This window comes from Alosa sapidissima, chromosome 23, assembly GCF_018492685.1.
Source record: "Alosa sapidissima isolate fAloSap1 chromosome 23, fAloSap1.pri, whole genome shotgun sequence".
Lineage (NCBI taxonomy): Eukaryota > Metazoa > Chordata > Actinopteri > Clupeiformes > Clupeidae > Alosa > Alosa sapidissima.
The window spans coordinates 2821830-2843860 of NC_055979.1; the positions used below are offsets into that span (position 1 = coordinate 2821830).

The window sequence follows — 22031 nt, forward strand, 5'->3', positions numbered from 1 at the left end:
CCGCTTGCTTTATCTCCTAAACAAACACAATCTGATGCCATCCTAAGAAGCATTAAGCTATTTTCATTTCTAATTAATTTTTCAGAGGGATTAATACTACCTACTGCACTCTCTCCAGGAAGCATCTCTGATTAACACTCATGCAGTCATATACATAGTCTCACACACATACAGATTAATACACACTCTCAGACGTATACATAAGCGTACTCATTCTCACACTCATATAGACTCAGTCACTCTCACACACATGCACACACAGACACATACACAGTCACACTCTCTCTCACACATACACACTCACTCATATACAGTCCCTAACACCTTGGGAAAGGAAATATAAAACACTGTTCCGTTCCTGTGCCTGGACGAAATCACCTTCCCTCTCTCTCCCGCCCTCTCCATCTCACACACATACACACACACACACATACACATACACACACACACACAAGAATCAGCGCAGTGAAAATCACACCCTCTCTAAATTATGCTGTTTTCCTACCAACCGCATTAGCCATTCTCTTTCTGTATCTCAGCAAAGACGTGGTGTGAGATTGATGATGAGAATACTATTAGGTCCCGACAGAGCCGCGCCGTACCGCACCGCGCTGCGCAGACTCTTTGATATGAATTACAATAGAGCCAGCTCAGGTTCCTCCTCTCTTCCCCCTGACTCACTCTCTCTCTCTCTCTCTCTCTCTCTCTCTCTCTCTCTCTCTCACACACACACACACTGACTCACAGACAGGAAAACAAGCCCTACTTCCTCACCTCACTTTTTATTCTCTTTTTTTCTATTTACCATCTTATGCTCTTTCTTTATCACTCCCTTTCTCTTTCTTTCATATTCATATCTGATAAGATTTATTGTCATGATAAATAAATACATGTGTGTTGCCAAAACACTCCTTTGCTTATGCTCTTCCTTTTATTATTTTAACTATCAAATAGCCACATGTACTGGTAGCCATCCTGGAGAACCCATTGCCCCCATGATGAAGATGATTACGCAACAGTCCTCCTCTTGCTTTCTTTCCTCTTCTGTATCTCTCTTCCATTACTCCCTCCCTCTCACAAAAACACTCACACATGTTCCTCCTCTCTCCCTCTCTTCCATCTCTGTGCTTTAGAGTAGAATTAGACTCCCCATTCTCAATTGTCAGTTGTGGGGCGGGACAGGATGTAAGTGTACCTCGGTGGCTGTGGGAGTCATTGCTCAGATAAAACCCTTAATTACAGCTTAATTAATGTGTGTGTGTGCGTGTGCGTGTGCGTGTGTGTGTGTGCGCGCGCGCACGCTAATGGGCCAGGTCATCTTTCTGCTAGTCCTTCAGACAGACAGTACCGGGCAACAGCCAGATCAAACAGATTTATGAGTCCTTCTCTTAATTAATCTTTTATTCCTCACGCCCTGACCCCTTCCTTTGCGTGAAGTAATATAATTACAGTCTAATGGTCACACACACACACTCACACACACACATGCTTGAATGTGTACAGGCACACCCACACACACACACACACATGCAGAGTCGGTGGGTCTCCTTCTCATGCATCATTAGCGCGTCCATGCTCTCCATCTCCTCTCCAGACTGGCCCGTCAGTCAGTCCAGTGTACAGAATGAGTCTCATTACTTTACCCAGACACACACATGAGCACCCTCACATAGACTTGCACACACACATATAGGTTACACACCACCCCAGAGAGCAGAGTGTGTTCATGCATGTGAGCTCAAAGGGAGAGGGCGAGTGTATGTGTTTGTGTGTGAGTATGTGTGTTTATAGCCCGTGGGTTTGTGTAGTTATCCATAATTCCAAAATGCTCTTCCTGTCTTACTTTATTACCACACCCCAGTGTGTGGTCTATATAAACATAAATTACCCCCTTTTCTCGTCTCCCCTCCTCTCCTCCCATGCTCGCTCTCTCTGGCTGATGCAATAGCGAGTCCCCCGATAGGCCCATTCCCGCAGTAACTCACTCATCAGCAGGCAGACAAGAAATCCAGCTGACAACTCAAAGGCAATCTTCCGCCACCGCCAGACTGTGTCTGTGCCATTACCATCTCTCTCTCTCTCTCCGTCGGACACACACACACACACACACACACACCTCTGATGTAAAGCACATCGCAAACTCAGTGCCCTGTAGATTTCTCCGTTTTTCTCTCTCTATTCTGCTGTGTTGGGTGGCTCTCTGCAGCGGCTCATTGTGAGGCTGGGGAGTGTGGAGAGGAGACGGGAGGCAGACAGCCAGACACAGCCGGCTGGGGCCAAACCTCTATTGTCTGCCATGAGGAACGCTCATACCCAGAATGCCATCCGTATTGAGAGACTGGACTGATGTGCAGCGGTAGTATACTGACACTGACACTGCCGGAGGCACCGGCGTCTTCTTCGTCACGCTGTGTGTGTGTGTGTGTGTGTATGGGGAGATATGCACAGGTGTGTATGTATGTGTGTCCCCTGGTGGGTGAGGCTGTGTGCCTGATAATGAGTGTGTGTCTGTGTGTGCGGTGAGACAGGGCCTGGTTGTAGCCGCTTGGCAGTTTGTCTGGCTCGTTAGCGTGATCAGGCGTGATTCACCATGACTGAGAGAGGAAGCCGGTTGGGTCGGGGGACCTGCCAGCCAGCCAGCCAGAGATCACAGGAGGAGGGAGGGAGAGATGGATGGATAGAGAGAAAGGGAAGGAGGAAGTCATGGAAGAAGAAGAGAGAGAGGGTGCAAATGAGAGGGCGAGTTAGTTAGCCCGAAAACTGAGAAAGAGGGACTCATCTGCTCAGGCGAATCGCTGGCAAGCAAACAATGTGAGCACATCCAATTGCGAGTGCGGGCCCTTTCTCCTCGGCCAGCGCTCCTCCTGCTGCTGAGTCCGGCGCAGGGACCGGCAAGCAGAACTGGCAGGCGCTACGACAACAAAGGCCACAGATGATGGAAAGAGATACGTAGAAAGAAGGGGATAGAGAGACACTGGTGGAGAGAGAGAGTGCATGAAGACTAGGAGCAACGTAGCACCAGAAGGATATTTCTCCTGTAAAATGTGCTCAGCAGAGGGCCATGGATCCCTACAGTTTATTCCTTCTTCCATTCCTCTATTCTTCCCTTCCTCTCTCTGTGTGTCGTCTGTCCCCATGTGTCTCTTGTTTATCTTGGAGTAATAGAGGGCTGGGCTTCTGGGCTGCTGAAAGGGGGTAATCAGTGCTGGACAGGCAATGGCAATAATGTGTCATTAGGGCCGCTGCACACCCTGTGTTTAAACATTCATTAAGACAGCAACGCCTGGCCTTCACACACACACACATATATGTATATTATCACATACACACTGCCTCTCACTCACTCACTGACACACACACACTCACATTCACCAAAACATTGCAGATCGTCAGGGTTTGCCTGAGGACGTGAGATTGAATGAGAGAGCGAGTGGGAAGATAAAAACTCTTGGAAGGCAGAACAGAAAGATCCACAGAAAGGCAGAGAAGGTGCAGGAGTGACACCGGGGCAAAAGAAGTAAAAGAGAAAGCCATCTGGCGCCCGGCCGACAAAGACAATGAGACGCGAAGAAAGCAAAAAGGGGCTTGCAGACAGAGGAGCGAGCGAGCAAGTCATTGGGAAGAAAAGCCCTGAGACGCCGGAGCACACGAAGAAGGACGGCGTCGGAGAGCAAGCGAGAGGCAGAGAGACTAATGAGTGTGGCTTGTGCGCGCGGGGCACGAGGTGTCGGCCGGTGACAAACGAGGTGCCGGCCACGGGGGGGGGGGTGAGAGGCGCGGTAATGAGAGCGCAGCGGAGAATGCAAACAGCGGCCGGGGGCCCGTCGGAGAGCCATCACCATCATCCCCACACACACACACACACACACACACACACACACACACACACACACACACACACACACACACACACACACCTCACATCATCAAGCCCTTTTTCCTCTCCTCCCTTCCATGCGCTCATCCTCAAATGAGCTGGTTGGTAATAGAGCAGGGATGGGGTGTGAGGCCACGTCTCTGTCCTGAGTGTGTTTATTAGTGTGTGTGCATATTGGAGGGTGTGTGTGTGGGTGACCAAGGTCTTTGTGGAGTTTGTGTGTATTTGCATACGGGGTGTGAGTGGGTGGGCCAGTTAGCGGGGTGGGTGTTGTCTTTTGGTTTCATGATAGGGCGGGGTCCCCATGTGGCTGGCGCTCCTTGTTAATGTGTGATCTGTACACGTAGACATGCTCCACATACACTTGTGCTCAAGGACACAAGTGCTCATTATAGAAATGGGTAACATAATCAAATGAAGGCCCTTGTCTGACTATGTTAAGTGTTTGTGTGTAGGACATGTTCCAGAGATAAAATAATAATCTGGGTGCTTCTGACACAAAACAGCTGTTAATGAGTGTGTACAACAGACATTTTCTACAGATAAATAAGCTGTTTTGTGTGTGTCTGAGCGAGAAAGAGGGAGTTATGCTATGTGGTAGGTTTATTTGTAAGTAAAGGGTAAGGGTGTGTTTGTGTAGTGCTGGACATCGCATCAACACAGGTGTGTGTTTTTTGTTTGTGTAAGCACGCATCCATGAGTGATGCAAAGCAGGCTAGCTGTCATGGCATCCGGCTCTGATGAGACGATAAAATGCGTGGGCCAGAGAACTCGCCAGACCGTCGCCCATATTACACACACACACACACACACACACACACTCCCACAGATACAGCTCAAGGTCACATGAATATGGATCTCCTGCTTGCAGTCTCTCTGGCGTTCGTTCTCTCACTCACTCTCCCTCTCTCTCTCACTCGCTCTCCCTTTGCTTTTACGCTGATAGAGTTTAAAGATCTGTGGCGGGATTGTAATTCATATCGCGCGCTTTGCTGCTTCCTCTCTGTCGCCAGCGAGTAGAGACGACAGGGGACTGGAGGAGGAAGGAGGGAGAGTAGGAGGATGAAGGTGAAGGAGGTGAAGGCTGGGGGGGGGGGGGGGGGGGAGTGGTTGTCAGACACTGTTGGGGCGAAGTCAATCAGCTGGATCCATTTCATCACAGGATGAGCGCCTCAATCTGCTGCCGCCGATAAGTCAAGATCGCTGTCAGTCATTACCCCTACCCTGCAGGCAGAGAGGGAGGGAGAAGGGGTGGGGGGGCAACAGAGTGAGGGACAGACCGAGAGAGAGAGAGAAGGAGGTAGAGAGAGAGAAGAAGCAACAGAATGAATGAGAGGGAGGGATGGGGTGGAGCATAGAGAATAGAGCATTTGGAGAGAAATAGAGAGGGTGGCATAAGGGAAGGCTGGCTCCACGGAGGCAGCACTGATAATGATTTGTGTGTTTGTGAGTGTGAGCGAGAGAGAAAAGTACTGTTGTGCTCAGGGTACAGTTCCATTTAATTTTGTTAAGGTGATCCTGTCCTCGTCATTACGCGTGTCTGCTTCAGTCGCGCCTGCCGTTTCTCCTCCCACGCCTACCTCTCGTCTTATTCCCTCTTGTCTCATTCCCATTTGTCAAATGAATCTCTCTCTCTCTCTCATCTCCATCTTCTCTTCTTGTCCTCAGTGACCCAGTTTCCAAAGCTGATGAGTTCAACATATAATTTCATGGGTGCCTCTTATTTCTGTCTTTGCCCCCCCCCCCCCCCCCCAATATCTCTCGCTCTCTCCATCTATCTCTCTCTCTGTATTTATCTCTCATTTCCTGTCTCCCTGACTTATCTCTGTCTCTCTCCCCTCTCTGTTTGTCTCTCTCTCTCCTGCAGAAAACATACGGCCCCCCCTCCAGAGGTCGCGCTCACGGCAGAACATGGGGCTGACCTCATGTGCCCGGCCCCCTGCCGCCCGTGATCCCCATCAGGAGATCGACCCCCGCCGAGGCACGGGCCAGCGCGTCGAGCGGGAGAAGGAGAGAGAGAAGGGAAGAGAGAGCCCCACCGCGCCTTCAGCTCCTCTCACCAACGGCGGGGACACAGACGTGGAGGCCCTGCTCGCTCGACTCAGGGCGCTGTGAGCAGAAGGGTGGCCCCTTCACATTAGACCCCCCCTTTGTGTGTGTTCGGGGGGGGGGGGGTCTGGTCTTTCGGCTGTCTCTTTCCTCACGTGGTGTCATCTCCATTAAGCCCCCTGTTTGTCACTCATGGTGTGAGCTGTGGGCAGTAGAGACAGCAGCAGTCCCAGTGCTTAGCCCCTCCCTCTGGCTCTCTCTCTAACTCTCTAAAGTCCAACCCAGAGGTTAACTGCCCCCAGCATTTTAGGCAGCATGTGTCCGCCGTAAGGGAAGGAAATTGATCTCATTCTATAAAGCTTTTGTGTAAATGCAACACGATGGTGCCGCGCACCTCATAAACACACCCCTGGCAATGAAGGGAAGGATCATGCGCCTGATAGACTGATAGCGTCTCAGTCATATTTATGAGAGCGTTTCCCCTGCACGGCTTTATATGATAATGTGGAGGGCAGCGTGCTTACAGCGGCTCTCCCTGGGGACACTGTCCATTGTCACACAGCTTCATTCCAATGATTGAAAATGACTGGCCCGCTCAGTGCGTTCAGCAGTGCAGGTTACAAACACACATACACACACATACACACGAATGGCAATCCTCTGTGATGAAGGAAATACACATTAACAGCGTTTAAATGTATTTTATATATAAGTCAGTTCAGCTTTTACTGAGGGACGTAGGGGCCTCACACTTCACTCTGCATTCCTTTGCACTATAACAAAGCACTTCCTAAATCTATACTTCCTGCTGCAAAGGTTTCATATTTAACTCAACACAATTCTTCAAATTCAATTTATATAGTCATATACGTCCCAATCACACATTAATTAAGAGTATTTTTGTATAACCAGAAAAATTAAAAAGCTTATTCGTTCTATATTAAACAAAAAATCTATGCAATGCTTTTTAATTTGCATCCTTCAGATCTTTTGCAATATATTGTCTTATCTTACCAACTAAAAATGTTTTATGCAAATAAATATGTAACATTTATGCAGAGAAATATTGCAATGTTTTCTATATCCTTCTATACATATTATATTGGCTTGTATTTCCTCTGTAATGATATGTAGATGTTTGTTGTTAAACTGTTATCTTCCTTTGATTTTGATATGTTTCTTGCTCTCTTCGTTTGTGTGTGTGTGTGTGTGTGTGTGTGTGTGTGTGTGTGTGTGTGTGTGTGTGTGTGTGTGTGTGTGTGTGTGTGTGTGTGTGTGTGTGACAGAGAAAGAGAGTGTGTGTGCGCGCGTGTGCGTTGTGTATGCATACTTCTGTTCACTCATATGTATGTGTGCATTGGACTGTTAAATGCAATTTTTATGGGATCCCTGCATGTCTTTGCCATGATCATGTCAAAGCTTACAGACGTGAGCGTACTACCAACATCATGCAAGGGAATAAAAACACATCCAGTTACTCCACCTGAATGTAATTTCACTTTCTGCTTTTATGATATTTTTGGGGTCCTAATCAAGTATTATACTCTTTCTTACTCTGAAAACAAGCTGATGTTAAATTGCTTAAATACTGTTAGACATAAAGGAAGTTTTTGTAGACTCAATTACGATTAAAAAAAGAAAGAAAAACAACGTTTTGTCTCTGGTTCATAAGTCTTCCACAAGGAGTCGGGCGAGAGAGAGGGGCAAATATATCGCCCAAAATCAAGTTGTTTATTGCATTATAAATAATAATTACCATCATCGTTCAAGTTGGTATGGATTCCAATGATTAATCTGGGAGATCTTCTGAGCGCCCAAGAATGACTATCTTCCCTCAGGACTCCAACAATGGCCTCCGTAGTCATTTGGAATGAGATTATTTATATTTCCTCTGATTCCAGCGTCTGTGTGTATGAAGCCGAGAAAAATGAAGTCTTGATTGGTTGGCCCTTCTGCTGGATCTGGGGATTTTAATTGCTTTAGTTGTTCAGATACAGTGCCATTCAGACTATTTGGAGTGTCGTCCATTCTGTTCAAGTAGAATACCCCTTTATTAATTATGATTTATTTATTTATTTTCAATTCTTTGTCCAAAAATAATATTGATTTAAAGAAAAATGTCCCTTTTTGGTTGTTGTGGACTTCCGTGAGGTTAGCATGTGTCGAGCTTCATTTAACATTCACCTCTTCTGTCATTTAATCAAGCTCCATTCATGTGGGCACATTCTGTTCTGCCCTCCCTGATGGCTCTTTGCGGAGGGGGTGGTTAATAAGAGGTTGAATTGTTTCGGCGCCACACTCACACTGCTAGTGTGGGCCCCCACACTGTGATAATGGAACACTGCCAATAGCTAAATGGAATGTAATTAACTGCAGGTAGAAGAGGCTGATTAACTTTTTTTTTAAATACTTTTACTTTTTACGTTTTGTTTTGTTAAAAATCACAGCTCACTTATGTCACGTGTTGCTCATGGTTTAATTAAAGCGGAGTGCAATCAATTACTGGCTCAATCAAAATGATTTCTTATACTGCTTCTACCACAGTGCTACATTAAAATGCAATCAGATTTTATTTACGTTTTGGACAGAGGGAAATGGTAAAATACTCAAAAACACACTTAGGGCAGTGATATGGTGGTGCAGGTAATAATCACGCCTAATGTCACTGAATGCATTCAAAATGAACCTTTAAACATATCCTCATCATAGTTAAAAGTTAAAATAAAAGTTTTAAAGATGTATTACAACACTCCCATAACATAATTCATGTCATGATGGCATGGTCTGACCTGATGTTCAAAAAAAAAGTAATGGTGGGGAAAGTATACGCACATTATTCATGTAAACATTTTGAGAGGATGTGGGTAAAATTGTTGGGAGGCCTTGTACAAATGGCTGAGCAGCAGGTGACCCATGCTAGCTAACTGGGAGTAACAAGGTGGTTGGTCAAATGGAAAATAACACTAGATAACTAAATACAGGAAGATGGTCTAAATCACATGCACAATTGGGAGCTTGGCTACAAGCACACATTCACAATTTTTCAGAATTACAACACACACCACTTCACATCTGCTGGTTATGACGCAAAGCATATATTGTGTCTATGGTTAACATGTACTTTAAAGTCAGTCATTTTAAATTTGGCAGGCACAATCTTATTTTAGACCTTAGACCAGTGGTCCCCAAACTTTTTCTTCCGAGGGCCAGCTCACTATGCCTGGCTCCAAGAGAGGGCCAGAGACTCAGAGTAGTTCTATATCAGTAACCATAAATAGCTTAGTGCTGTGAACAGCTGAATATTCTATTACATTTAGTCATAGGCTATTGCAATTTAATACCATTGTTAGCTGTGTTTATATTGTAATCATGCCATATCAGTGTAAAATTAAATAATACTAATAAAAAAATGTTTGCATTCCCAAAAGTAGTTTTAAGTTTTTATTAAAAAATGTGTGAACTCTGAATTCTGTGTCTTTGCATACACAGCTCAAGTTGTGAATATCCTACAAATAATTTAAAGTTCTCAAACTATGAGAATTTTATGAAGTGCTGAAGTTGTCTGAAATGACCACCATTCTAACTTCCAGTCACCTGATGAGAACTTTGTGAACTCTTTGTATGAACATTTGAACGAGTGAATAAAAAATAGAAATAATTATCCCAGAAAGTCCCAGAAATATGACTTGAATAGAAGTTAGTTAGTTATTAACAATTAATTGATATTTTTTAAAAATACTTTGAGCACTGATGCAGTCAGCATAGGCCTCTTACATTGTTTGCAGGTAGGCCTACATTTCATTCCATTTTCGATGGCAAATGCAAAACAGTGCCAAAACAACCACCAGTGGACAAGAAGAGTATTACATGTGTACTGTTAAGACTCGCCATAGAGAATGAATGGGGAAAATTGCGGAGGTTTTAGTTTGACGATGTTGTACCCCCGTGCGGGCCGGATGATGTATACTACGGACATGTTTTGGGGGGCCACTGCCTTAGACTTGAGCATTAGTCGTCATATATTTTTCAAATGCTTTGATGGGTTTGCAAGTGTGTGTGTGTGTGTGGCTGTCCAGGGAAACCAACTGGCCATCCAACTCAACTTCCAGTTCTCGCTTGGCTCCCTAACTCAATTACAGTTGTATTTGCTTATTCATTCTCAACCGGCCTTCCAAAAGGTTGTGGGGGTCGGATGGATTTGTAGGGGGTACTGCTCCCACGTCGAGACCACGCTGCTCTGACAGCAAGCCCAGGGACTCTAATGAGGAGAGCGGTGTTCCGTCTCCCCTTCCAGAAACCTCCACTCACTCACTCACTCATCCACTTCACTCTCTGTCAGCAGTCCAGCTGCTTCGCCCGAGAGAGAGGGAAGAAAGAAAGCGGGAGTGAAACTGCCTCTGCTTCAGAGGAGGGGAGTGAAAGAGGCAAATTACATTCTCTGTGAAGGGCAGGGACGAAGAGAAGAGCTTCTGTGTAAGCAGTCTGCTTTCTTTTCTGTGCCCTTTATTCTACATGGAACAAAACATCTAAGGTTAGACAAGGCTGTTTTTTTTTTCAGTTATTATGTAGAACTGTTGTTAGATTTCTGCTAAATATGTTGATTACTGTAGCTTAATATGATACTAAAGATGGTGGACCTTATAAAGCACAACTCTAGCCATCATAAAAGGCCCTCGTCTAGTCTAGGCAAATTTACATGGAGACTCATTAAGATACTTTCACAGCTATGGAGGGATACTTATTTTAGATGGTGGGGGGGGGGGGGGGGGGGTTGCTTTGGGTGTTAAACGTTGTCAATTAATGTTCTGAATGGTGATGGTCTTTGCAGTGAGGCGATGCAGAGAGCACAGCAGGTGGATGAAGGTTTGACGGACTGTCCAGAGAAGCCTTCAGCTGGCGCATCCTGAAGGCAGGCCTCGTCTGTGTCACTCCAACCTAATTTACACAGACAGGGCCGCCTCAGACAGGGAGAGGAGGCCAGAGGAGACGAAACGGCCGGGAGATGACTGGCTATTTCTGGCCTATCCTGGAGACAAATGCTCAGTGCCATGTGAGTGTGGTTGGAGCACAAGACCTCAGATTCTGGACCAAGGTGAGCGAAGTTATGACTGGGGAAGAGGAAAGAGAACATATGGATAATGTTTCAGAGCCAGTTACCAGCAGGTGATGGTAAGTTTAGATTGCAGTTGGCTTATTCATCCGCTACTTTTTGTTGGTTTGTTTGTGATTGTCTATTGAGCATTAATGTCTTAGTAAATGAAGAAAACCAGGACCTCTAAAAAAAACATGAACAATTTATGAACAAAATGATTGGCCCTGGGCTGGTGTAGGAGTAAAACAAGCTCTGAGTCTCCAATTGGATAGGAAAAAAAGAAATCTTGAGCTCTGTCCCAACAGTTTGTGTGCGCACAAGAGTGGAACAGAAGAAAGCAGCAGATTGCAAGCCAGATTGCGTTCTGCTAGGTTTTAATTGGACAGGGAGAGAAGAGCAAAGGCAGACAAATTCTTGAAGAGTTATGTTGAATACAGGTCAGAGAGTGTTTAAATTGTGTAATCACAAAAAAAATGGTGTCTCGCTTAACTGTTGTTATTCTTTACCCTGTCAAATCAACAGCCATCTGGGGAATCACCTGTCAAACAGTTCTGTGGCTTTTTTCTTTGTCCTGCTCTGTTAAAGGTACAGTACAGCCCTTAACACTGGTGAATCAGTTTTAATATTTGAACTCAACAGCCAATCAAGTACACTGCTCAGTGGGTACAGCGTATTTCTCAGCCTGAGCCACTTTCCAATGTTTTCCAGTTACAAAGCCAGGCCTGTCTACAAATACCTGTTTTCTTTGAGTACATACTGTATGATATACAGAATAGACAACTAGAAGGCCATGAGGAATAAATGCACATAATGATTTTCTAATACACCATACATTTTTCTAATATATGGTGCAAAGCTGTATCATATTTTATAACAAAAAGGGTCGAATAAAATCAATCACTGACAAGTGCACTGGGCTAGAAGCACAGACTTCACTTTTTTAAAAAAGGTCACGCAGTAGAAATCTAAAAGAAACTCTCGGCCTACTGCTTGGAATGTTAGGGCAACACTGGTCAGCTCTAACCCTCCCCTTTTTATGCCCGTTTGCTGAAAACAAATGTTATGCTCGTACTTAATGGTTCTGAAAAAGACTTTGCTGTTCTGCTCTTTTCACCTGGACACAGTGTAGTTGGACGCCTGAGCTCTTGTGATTTAGTTCACTGCGCTCTTGTTATTTTAAAGCCATCAGCTTGTAGCCCATATTGTAAAGCACACTAGAGAAGTTCCCGCAGTCAGCAGAACAGGTGCTTAACTGCCTAAAGCTGCCTGGCTAAATGCGCCAGAAAGCCAAACGGCCCGTCTCCAACACCGGCTTCCTGTGAAATCCGCTTTCCCCCTTTTCCACCATCATCCGCTCTCTCTTTCCCTCTCTTTTCTGTGTCGCCAGCAACCATTCATCCTTCCCAGCCATCCCTCTCTCTTGTCAGCTGTCTTCATCACTCATTTCCACCCCCCTCCCCCGCATGTTCACACAACACAAACCCACCCCCCACCTCCAAACACATACACACACACACAAACACACACACACACACAACACGCATGCAGACCTCCACAAGTTGACAGCGTTGCACTGAGTAATTTGTGTGGACCAAGATGGGTTCTGTAAAACCCCTCAGCCATGCCTGAGCCAGCTGTCTCTGCCAGTGAGAGAGAGAGACACCCACCCCTCAGCAAGCAAAACACGCCTAGCCATCGCCCCATCGTTACGCCCACCCTGCCATACATCCTGTGAGGGCCATTCGTTCTTGAGACGGCAAGGTGAAGGGGTTTGATTGTGTGCGCAGGTGCAATGATTATACTATGAGACATGCAGGGAGACAGAATGAAAGATTCCCTCGAAGCATAAATTGTTTTCCACTTGTCCCCCTCTTTTTCTTATCTTTTTTTCTATCCTGATCTTCTCTTTTTCAATTTAGCAGAGATGTCCTAGCAGGAAGCTGTGTCGGGAATTACTCATGACAAAAGCTCCTATCACGGTTCGAGTGGATTAAGTGCAACTACTTGTGGAAGAGGCGGGGTTTTTTTATCCCACAGTCTCCTGCTTTGTGCGGATCATGAAACGTCCTTGGGAATGCTGCATTTATCTCATATTACACGCAGGGTTTTTTTTTTTTTGGTGACGTACACACACAGATATTGAAAGATAGGGTAACAGGTCCTTGGGGAGATGCTGCTTTTAGGCTGAGACAGCAGGAGGCCTTTGCCAGCGAGTGGTATGAGTATCCGTCTGCACAGCAAGGCTTCGTCTGACTTTGAGTTGAAGCATCTCTGTTCCGACTCCATTCGCTTCCTTCCTTCCTTCCTTTTTTGGGGCGGCTTTCTCCTCTTGTTTTGTTTGCCTTGTCGATTAGCCGTTTGTCCTTCTCCAGGTCACCGAAATGTCAGGGCGGCGTTCTGCCAGACAGACGTCTGTGCACCACTCTGCTTCACCCCTGTCCACCCACGGAGGAAACCGAAGGCCGGAAAACCGAACCAGAAGCTCTTACCTGTGTGGCCAGAAGCTCTTATCATGGTTATACTTCTATTATAGAAAATGACTTACTGTAAATAGCTTAGATATTTGAGGGAGACCAACAGTTGATATCTTTGTTAACAACAGACCTTGCATGCTGTATAAATACGGCTCATGTCAAAAGCCAGATAAACAGGCAAGCAGGACAGACAGAGGGCTGGAAAACCATCCCAGTACTGGGCCGTGTTTTTATGCTGCCTTTGTCCATAGGTCTAAGGAATCGCTCTATCCTGTTTTGTTATACTGAAAATCGGGTATTCCAGCTTTAACCCTCATCATCCTGTCCTCTGCCCTCTTTCCTCTTCCCTTCCACATCCAGTCCCATCAATAGACGGAGAGAGACAGGCATTCAACCTTGATTAAATAGAGATGTGTATAACTTCTGTCCCTGTTTGAGGACAGAGGAATCAATTGCTGGAAAATCAATCATAACTAAAAGTTAATTCACTGTGGTCTTTGATGTATGTCCAGCTAATGATATTGATTTAAAAAGGAGTGTGTGGGCCACTTCTTGGGAACTTTAAGTGATTTTACCGCTAATGAAGATAAGTGACCTAAGAGGAGAATAGAGAGGAGCAGAACCAAACTCTCTGTAGAGTAAAGAAAAGTTTCAAAAAGGTATTCATATTTTTAGGATGGGTCAACAAAGGTTAATTTGACCTATATTCCAGCAAGATTGATATAATCCGCCTCTGGAGTGTTCATTGCACAAACTGTTGAAAATGTCTGCCAGCCATCCTTAGTAGTTCACTCAAAGCCTGTGTCAGCCAACTCAAAGCCACTTTCATACTGTAGGTCTTTCCCGTGGGATGCCACCCAGCACCAAACCACCAGTTGGATGTCACCAGTCTCCTGGCATTTCTCTCATTGTGGGAGAGTATTTATGGTTTTGGCTGGAGAGGGTGGCACTCAGGGTCTGTTCTTTGCCTTGCAGTGGTACCTCAGAAACTAACTACCCACATCATGCCTAGTACAGGCTTTGGGGAATGGTCCGACCTGATTTTGAATGATGTTACTTAAGACAGACTGATGCAGATTGACTGCAGGTCTCTCTCTCTCTCTCTCTCTTTATCCCCTCTCTCTTTCTCTCAGTTGGGACTAAAAATAGTTCTAAATGACTCACAGTCAGTCTACTCCATTTAGGAGAAGAGGGGAAGTCTTCTTGGCTGACAGAGACCTAATCAAGCACCCTCTACTTCCCTGTGTTTATCTCTTCCTCCTTCTCTCTACCCCTCCCTTGCTCCATGCTGGTGCAGGAAGTCCTGTCAGCTCCCAGGCATGTGAGTTTCAGCCCCTTGGGAACTGCAGGGGTCGTTTGTTCAAACTGGTGCTCGTTTGAAGGTCGCAACCTCTGAGCGGTTGGTGGCATGTGCTCAGGGAGCGCACGCGGCTCTGTCTGACCTCGACCCCCTCACATGCCAGGCCTGCCCCCACTTCCCTGTGCCCCCAATGCCCTGCTCAGCTTGGCAGTATACACACCGTCCCCTGACATCACCCTCGACCAATCACAGGAAAGGAGACTTGTTTTCTTGTCACGTGACCCAGTGCCACATCAGGACACACACATAGCCCTGCATGTTTCCAGGATGCAAAAATATTTCATGTTGCAGCTTTTGAAGACACATACAAGCCCTAAATGTTTTTGGACACCATAATTCATTTTTCATGTTTATTTCATAAAATATACAAAACCAATTCCACAGAAGGCGGCATTTTGCACAACATTAAACCAAGAAATTCTACTAAGATATCTAACTTGTTATTTGGGAAACTGAGCCTATTCCTCTAACTGAAAACAGAGATATAATTGGAACTTGGCCCTATTCCTGTTCAAGAAATTCCTTATTGTAATCGACCATGCCTTCGTTAACCACGGCAACTGAGTGAAAAGGTCCATTAAAATGAACTTACTTCTTAATGTTGCCGTAAATCAACTTGTGACGACAAATTGAAAATTAATTGTAAGAGTGGCAAAGACAAGTCAAGTAAGATTTGGCCTTACATTGTTTGTTAATTCGCTTGGAGAAAACTCTTCCCTAGATCCATGATAATGAAAATGTTCTAAAGTTGGGTCTGGTGTTTAAAAAGGTTTCAGATACTCAAACATGAAGAAAGCAGTATAGAGGCAACTGCCAAATCAGACAGTAGAAGCGTGAATCAATAGACATAAAAGACCAAGACTTCTTTTAGACATTTACAGGACCAGCTACAGTACACCTAGACTCACATGTTTCTAAACAGGATCAATGAGTGAGGCAATATAGTGAAACCTTTTCATCTTCCTTAAAATTAAATGAATGTTTTGAGAACTTTCAGGCTGGTTTCTATGCCAATCACATTACTGAAACAGGTCTTATTAATTAAGGTTATAAATGGCATATGCCTCAATACAGATGCAGGCAAATCATCTGTCTGAGGGTTATTAGACCTTAGTATAGCACAGTCGATCAGACTTTCTAATGAGGAGACACAGCACTCAAAGAATCTCCCATAGAAATGTATGGTGTTAGTTCGTAATGCAAACAAGGCAGTCATCTACACATATTCCACCACCAGTTGACATGTAAATACATCGTGCCAGTCATGTGGTATAGTGAATACATCATGTCAATCATGTGTTGTGGTCTCGCAGCTGGAGGGACGTTGGTGTTGGGAAGGCTTGCGCACGCGCAGTTCTGCCCAAAATAGATGCCCGATAAGTGCCCAAAATGCGTTGCAATATGGCTGCCAAGTTGAGGGACTTGCCTAAAAGGACTTTGCCTGTGGTGTCCCCCCAGGGGTTGATCTTGGGGCCACTCATTCAACTTTTATATTCTCCCTCTTTGACAAATCATCAAGAACTTGATCTCATTTGGACACCACGTTATTATCAAAAGATCTTTCATCACACATTTTCATGTGGTGAAAGCAAAGGGGCTGAAAGACAATTCACCAGAAGTGGAGGAGTTGCATTTCCAGACGAGGAGTTGCATTTCCAGAGCCAAAACCTGAACCCTAAGTAAAGGGTGGATAAACTGATGGCCTTTAAAGGCAGAGATTACTGTAAGGGGGAAGCTGTTCTTCAAGCAGGTCGATCCCATGCCCAGAGGATGCCAAGACATCTTGGCAACTAAATATTTAAACAAATGGCAAAATTTAGTTAAGTCAAATGCTTTCTTTTGCATTTTGACAGTGGATCAATTTATAGTGTTTAAGTCTAAGAGTCCACTTCAATGTGAACCAGATTCTTCATTTTCTGTTATTGATTTTTCCACTTGCCTCATTTTTGTTTTCCAGCACAGAGGGGAAAAAAACATACATTTTTAACTACTTTATATTTATCTTTTCAAGAACAGTTTCAGTGGTCAGGATGTCGGGTGTGGTAGGTCTTGTAGGGGGTGGGGGGTGGGGGGGTTATCCTGCCATGCTCCCTAGCATCTTGATTCTCTCACTAACTCGACACCTGCATGAAGAATCTAACAGCAACAAAAACCCCACAACCTCAACGTTGCATCACACACAACTAAACACATCTCTCAGAGGACGAGCACTCTGTCTGTGACACTGCCACTGGTGGCATTGTTAACGCCAAAAACTCTTTTGTGGTTTGTTGCGGCGCAGAGACCACAATGCTAATCTCTGTTTGCTGTTTGCGTCAGTGCAGGAGTAAATGTGAAGTGTCTCCCTTTGATCACCATGGCAATGATGACAGTGACTGGGTGAAAGGAATGTTCTGGTAGTTCTCTGGGGAGTCATTATCCTGTTTTTGAGCTGTTTTAATGAGCGGAAACAAAGTCTACCCTACCAAATAACCACAACTCTGCTAAGCACACACACACACAAACACACACACACACACACACACACACACACACACACACTCACACAAAAAGCTGCATTACTGCTTAATATCTAAAACTGTTCATATACGAATACACAGCCCAATGACTTGCACACAAGAACAATCTAAAAACAAAAAGTAGTATACATCACACACTGGAGGTATATTGCGAAACACATTGTTCACACCAAATAAAGTCAGCAAATTATACCCTCCAGTGTGCGATGTATACTACTTTTTCACTTTTCAATAGTTATACTGCACACCATCAGCACCTGGAGGAAGAAGGGCTGTGCACATGGATTTTGAACCTTGAATAATCGAAAAACACTTAACTATTTTGGCATATGACTATGGATGTTTTGATGGTTTTAACGGCATGGTCACACTAAATTAGTTCAGCCTCAATTTCAAGGTCGCAGACAAGCATTCTAGAAAACGTTGTCAGGGTGGCCAGGCTGGGGCACAGACTCAGAGTGGAGTGGCACATACACATAACATGTGAAAAGTAAAACAATACATAGTAAAGCCTTACATTCAATATCAAATTATGCATTAATAATAATCAACCTGATTTATGTAAAGAATAATTAAAAATACACTATTTGACATATGAAGTAACAAATAATTTAAGTCTTCGTAGAACATCTAAAGCACATAACTTTGTAGATTCAGTGCAACAAGAAAGAATATTTTCAAGTATACCAGTAGCAAACTAGAATGAAGTTTTCCACCATACTGTACATAAGCTAGATGTGCATGGTGAACAACTTAACTACAGTGGTAGAAATGGGCTCTTGAGTCCAGTGATACAGGACATGCAAAGCATCGCAATGCATACCCATAAATATAGCCTCAATCATTTGACCAGTATCAAATCAATGTAAAACACTTGTTTTGGCTAATAAAAAATATACTTGGAGATGTTTCATGCTGATGTGGCAAGTGGCATGAGTATTTAGGGCCTGTGCCTATATTGAAGAGCTGACTACGCCACAATGGGAATTGCACCCAAAGAAATAGTTCTCAAATTAAGGTAAAGTAACCCCATAAGGCACTAAAATGCCAAGACACATAGTTCCATAATAATCTGTTTTTTATTAGCATAATATCACAGACAGACACAGGAGTAGCATCACAGCACAGCAACATGACCAAAAATAGTGAGATGACACATTGACAAAGGGATACCACCACCACAAGAAGTACTGCCTCTCCACTTTTGGTGCTCAGTTCCTGGGAAAGGTAGGGAGGACCGGATTAAAAGGATAACACAGAACACACAAGCAAATAAACAACAAAAACACCTTGACAGCAGGTGCCTAATGCTGACCCCTTGACACTAGATATCAGCAGCTGTACATAGGGGCAGCAGTGTTTCCTTCATGTGAGCTGGAGTGTTATTGTAACTCCCTCGACCCAGACTTGCAGCCCCTGCGACACACCAAGTAATGCCATTAAAATAAAAAAAGCCACAAAAGGGTAAAACAACCTTAAGGGAGGCAGCAACCCATTCAGGTAGAGCCAAATAGCGTTCTACCCACTCCAGCTGGTGATCACCTAAAAGAAAACACGCATTTACCATCCCGCACGACACGTAGGCTACATTAAAGAGACACGTAGGGTACATTAAAGAGACCTCTATTGGAAGGCAAATGGTGGACATACCAAGTGTGTTGCGTGAGCTGGCATCTTCCAAAAAGCAGACCCACAGTAGAGGATCTGGGGAAACCAGGAAGCAGGGCACTCCATGTCAGTCACACATAAACCACTGCCACCTGGCATTTATTAAAAAAAACACCCCTGCACCACGATTGGCTGGTAACTGATTGCCAAACAATCAGTGAAGAAAACTAAAGGTGCACAAACACAGTATACCATTCTGCTACACTGACAAGCCCAACCATCACATCTTTGGTGGGGTGGCTAACTGGATTCTGGGGGTGGCCTTTGCACCCCATCTGGCTCTGCCCCTGCAGACAAAAGCCCCAGTGTCCATTTTAGGACATCCTGTGGTGTCAGAGTCAGGTCTCAGACATCAGATGAAAAGGCGCAAGGTGTTAGGAAAACCTGTATCGTGCAAAAGGCCATCAGGTGAAATGTCCTCCGACTAAACAGCTTCAAACAAAAATGTATCAGATAGAGCAGGGAGCTGGTTGCTTACGTTAGCTAGCTGAACTAGCTGAACAAGTAGCTTTTTTCTAAATGCAGAACTAAAACAACTTACAAGGCTACTGATTTGTTGTCGTTATGTTTTTTAGTCTACTGGTCACACTGCCATTTAAATGTGGAAAAAAACATAAGTCAGTGGAGTATCAATCAACTATCAATATGGCGGCACAATGGTGGAGACTACGAGGTTGGCTTCCCCACGCTATATAGATATAAAGGACTCATTCTAAGCATGTGAGAATACCTCAATTAGTTAGTTATGGTAATTACATACTAATCAACACGTATTTATAAATACTGTATTACATTTTTGGTAATAAAAACACCTAAGAATTACACTGTGTACCTTTAAGGAGCTAGACAGACGACAGTCATTTGAATCAAAGGCCAGAAACTGAAGACCCATTCAGAACTGGACCAAATTGAGCATTAAGTGTGTGTGTGTGTGTGTGTTTTACAACTGTTCTACATTTATGACTTCCACTCAACTAGAGCTAAACCTGTTTGTCTTGGTAGCCAAGGGTGTGTTTAGTTGTGGATTACATTATTTCTCAAATGAAAAATTGGACCCTGTACTCCACACTCACCCTGTTTTATAGTGTGTCTGTTGGCTTTTTCCTCTTGCCAGTGTGTAGGCCTAAGTGTGCAAGTGCCGAACTAAGGTGTCTTAAATAATCATTACATGTCAAGTGCTTTCAAATGAGGCACAGGCGCAACAGATAAACATCATACATTTTACCTCATTACTGGCTCTCTGCTCGCAGGTAAAAATTCTGAATGCAGCGGCACGCAGGTTTTGTTTTTATATTTTATCGGGTACAAGGGCCACGTTTCTTCATTAGCGGCTGTGCATCTCAGCTCTCTGTCTGCCGTGTTAAAAGCAGGCGAAGATCAGAGCACGGCACAGTCGCCCGACTTCAAGCTGCGAACCACGCATACAAATACCGGCCCTTCAAAACAAACGGTGAATCAGATCTCTCCACCACCTACTCAGTGGGATAAATCCCCATCCAAAGTTTATAGATACGCATTTAATATTTAACAGACATAATTTGCCAGGAGCCTGATTTTTTTTTCTTCTGAAATATGCATCAAGTGAGTGAAGGGGAAGGCAAAGTAAAGGATTCAAAGGAGAGAGAGAGACAGAGAGAGATGTTTGATATCAAAAAGACTTGTTCCAGACATCTTGGCAAGCGCACGTGCCGAATGACTTGCACTGGTTGGGTCTTAATGAAGGAATTAAGATTGCTAGGGAGAGCGGGAGGCCAAGGGGCTCGTTTCGGAAAAACAAGCCAGCAAGACACGTCTGATCTCATATGCAGGGAACCTGAGAATCATTTATCTCTCTCTTTCTCTCTCTCTCTCTCTCTCTCTCTCTCTCTCTCTCTCTCTCTCCCCACACACACATATATACACACACACACACGCTTCATTTTTTAAAGCCATGTAAAACAAGCGATGAATAAACAAATGCCCTCATTAATATGCAAGGCCATGCACAGCCTCAAACGGGCCTCTGATGTCAACAACACTTTGTAACAAATCCGCGCGGCAGCTCTATTTTTGGCCTCCCTATGCTTACCCGCCCTATCAGCAGTCCTGCCTCACGCACGGCGTTTGAAATATGACTTGCGCCAATGAGGTTATTACGAGCATCGTGTGCTGCACAAGGACATTATCAAACAGCCGGCATTACACTGCGGCAAGCTCACACACACACACACACACACACACACACACACGCACAAGCTGAGTTGAATACATAAACACACAGACATGCATTTAGGCTATCGTGTTGCTGCCCCTCCAATCAGAGCGGGATGAGACAAGTTGGGGCAGAGTTGGACCAGAGCCCAGAACTGTCATTAGCCCCTGTTTGCTCCAACAGAGGCGTGGAGGAGAGCAGAACAAGGATAGATGCAAGACAGCAGACACAGACAGCCACCAGCAACTCTCCCCACAACCACTACCACACACACACACACACACACACATACACTCACAAACACACACAAACACACACACACATACACACACACACACACACTCCCCATCCCATTAACCGCTTGACCTTAATGCCTCAGGTCAGGGTCAGTTTGAAAGGTCAGCCAGAAAGTGGAGAGAGAGCCTGCTCAGACACTCGTGTTCGAAAGCAAATACAATTTTTTGCATTTATGCAAATGAAATGCAGATTTATACCAAATGACGGCTTTGTGAGCGAATCAAAGATCGTTTTGCCATTCAGCCCTTAATGGCTGCCTAATTGGCCCTTTCCTTTAGTCATAGACTATTCATGTGCAATTAGCCCGTGATTCAGCCCCTACACACGCTGTGCTGTGCACTTTGATGTGCAGCTTCTGCCACCCCCCCCCCCTCCCCCACACCCCTGCAAAACCCCAACACACCACCACCCTCTCTACCTCCTTCCAGCAAGGCGAATCCCTGCGTCACACACAATCACGTAAACACACACACACACACACACACAGAAGACTGGGACACTGAG

The 22031-nt window shown here is 44.8% G+C and overlaps 1 protein-coding gene and 1 long non-coding RNA gene across 3 annotated transcripts in view; one reads left to right on the forward strand and one right to left on the reverse strand.

Annotated features, from left to right (window-relative positions):
- The window catches only part of LOC121698440 (protein diaphanous homolog 3-like), a 295588-nt gene extending 274910 nt beyond the window's left edge, over positions 1 to 20678 (forward strand). The window contains exons 28-29 of one of the 2 annotated variants that reach the window (XM_042080537.1): positions 5745 to 7145; positions 20657 to 20678. In XM_042080537.1, coding sequence (XP_041936471.1) covers positions 5745 to 5992 — 248 coding nt within the window. In that variant the 3' untranslated portion in view covers positions 5993 to 7145; positions 20657 to 20678. Of the gene's footprint in view, positions 1 to 5744; positions 7152 to 20656 lie in introns of those variants that run through there. The other variant, XM_042080536.1, reaches the window with a different exon arrangement.
- Positions 18458 to 19099, reverse strand: LOC121698442. Its single transcript, XR_006026765.1, has 3 exons — positions 19022 to 19099; positions 18846 to 18913; positions 18458 to 18589 (listed from the first exon to the last, which is right to left on the reverse strand). It is a non-coding gene; the product is annotated as an uncharacterized LOC121698442 (long non-coding RNA).
- Positions 20679 to 22031: the final 1353 nt, after the last annotated feature.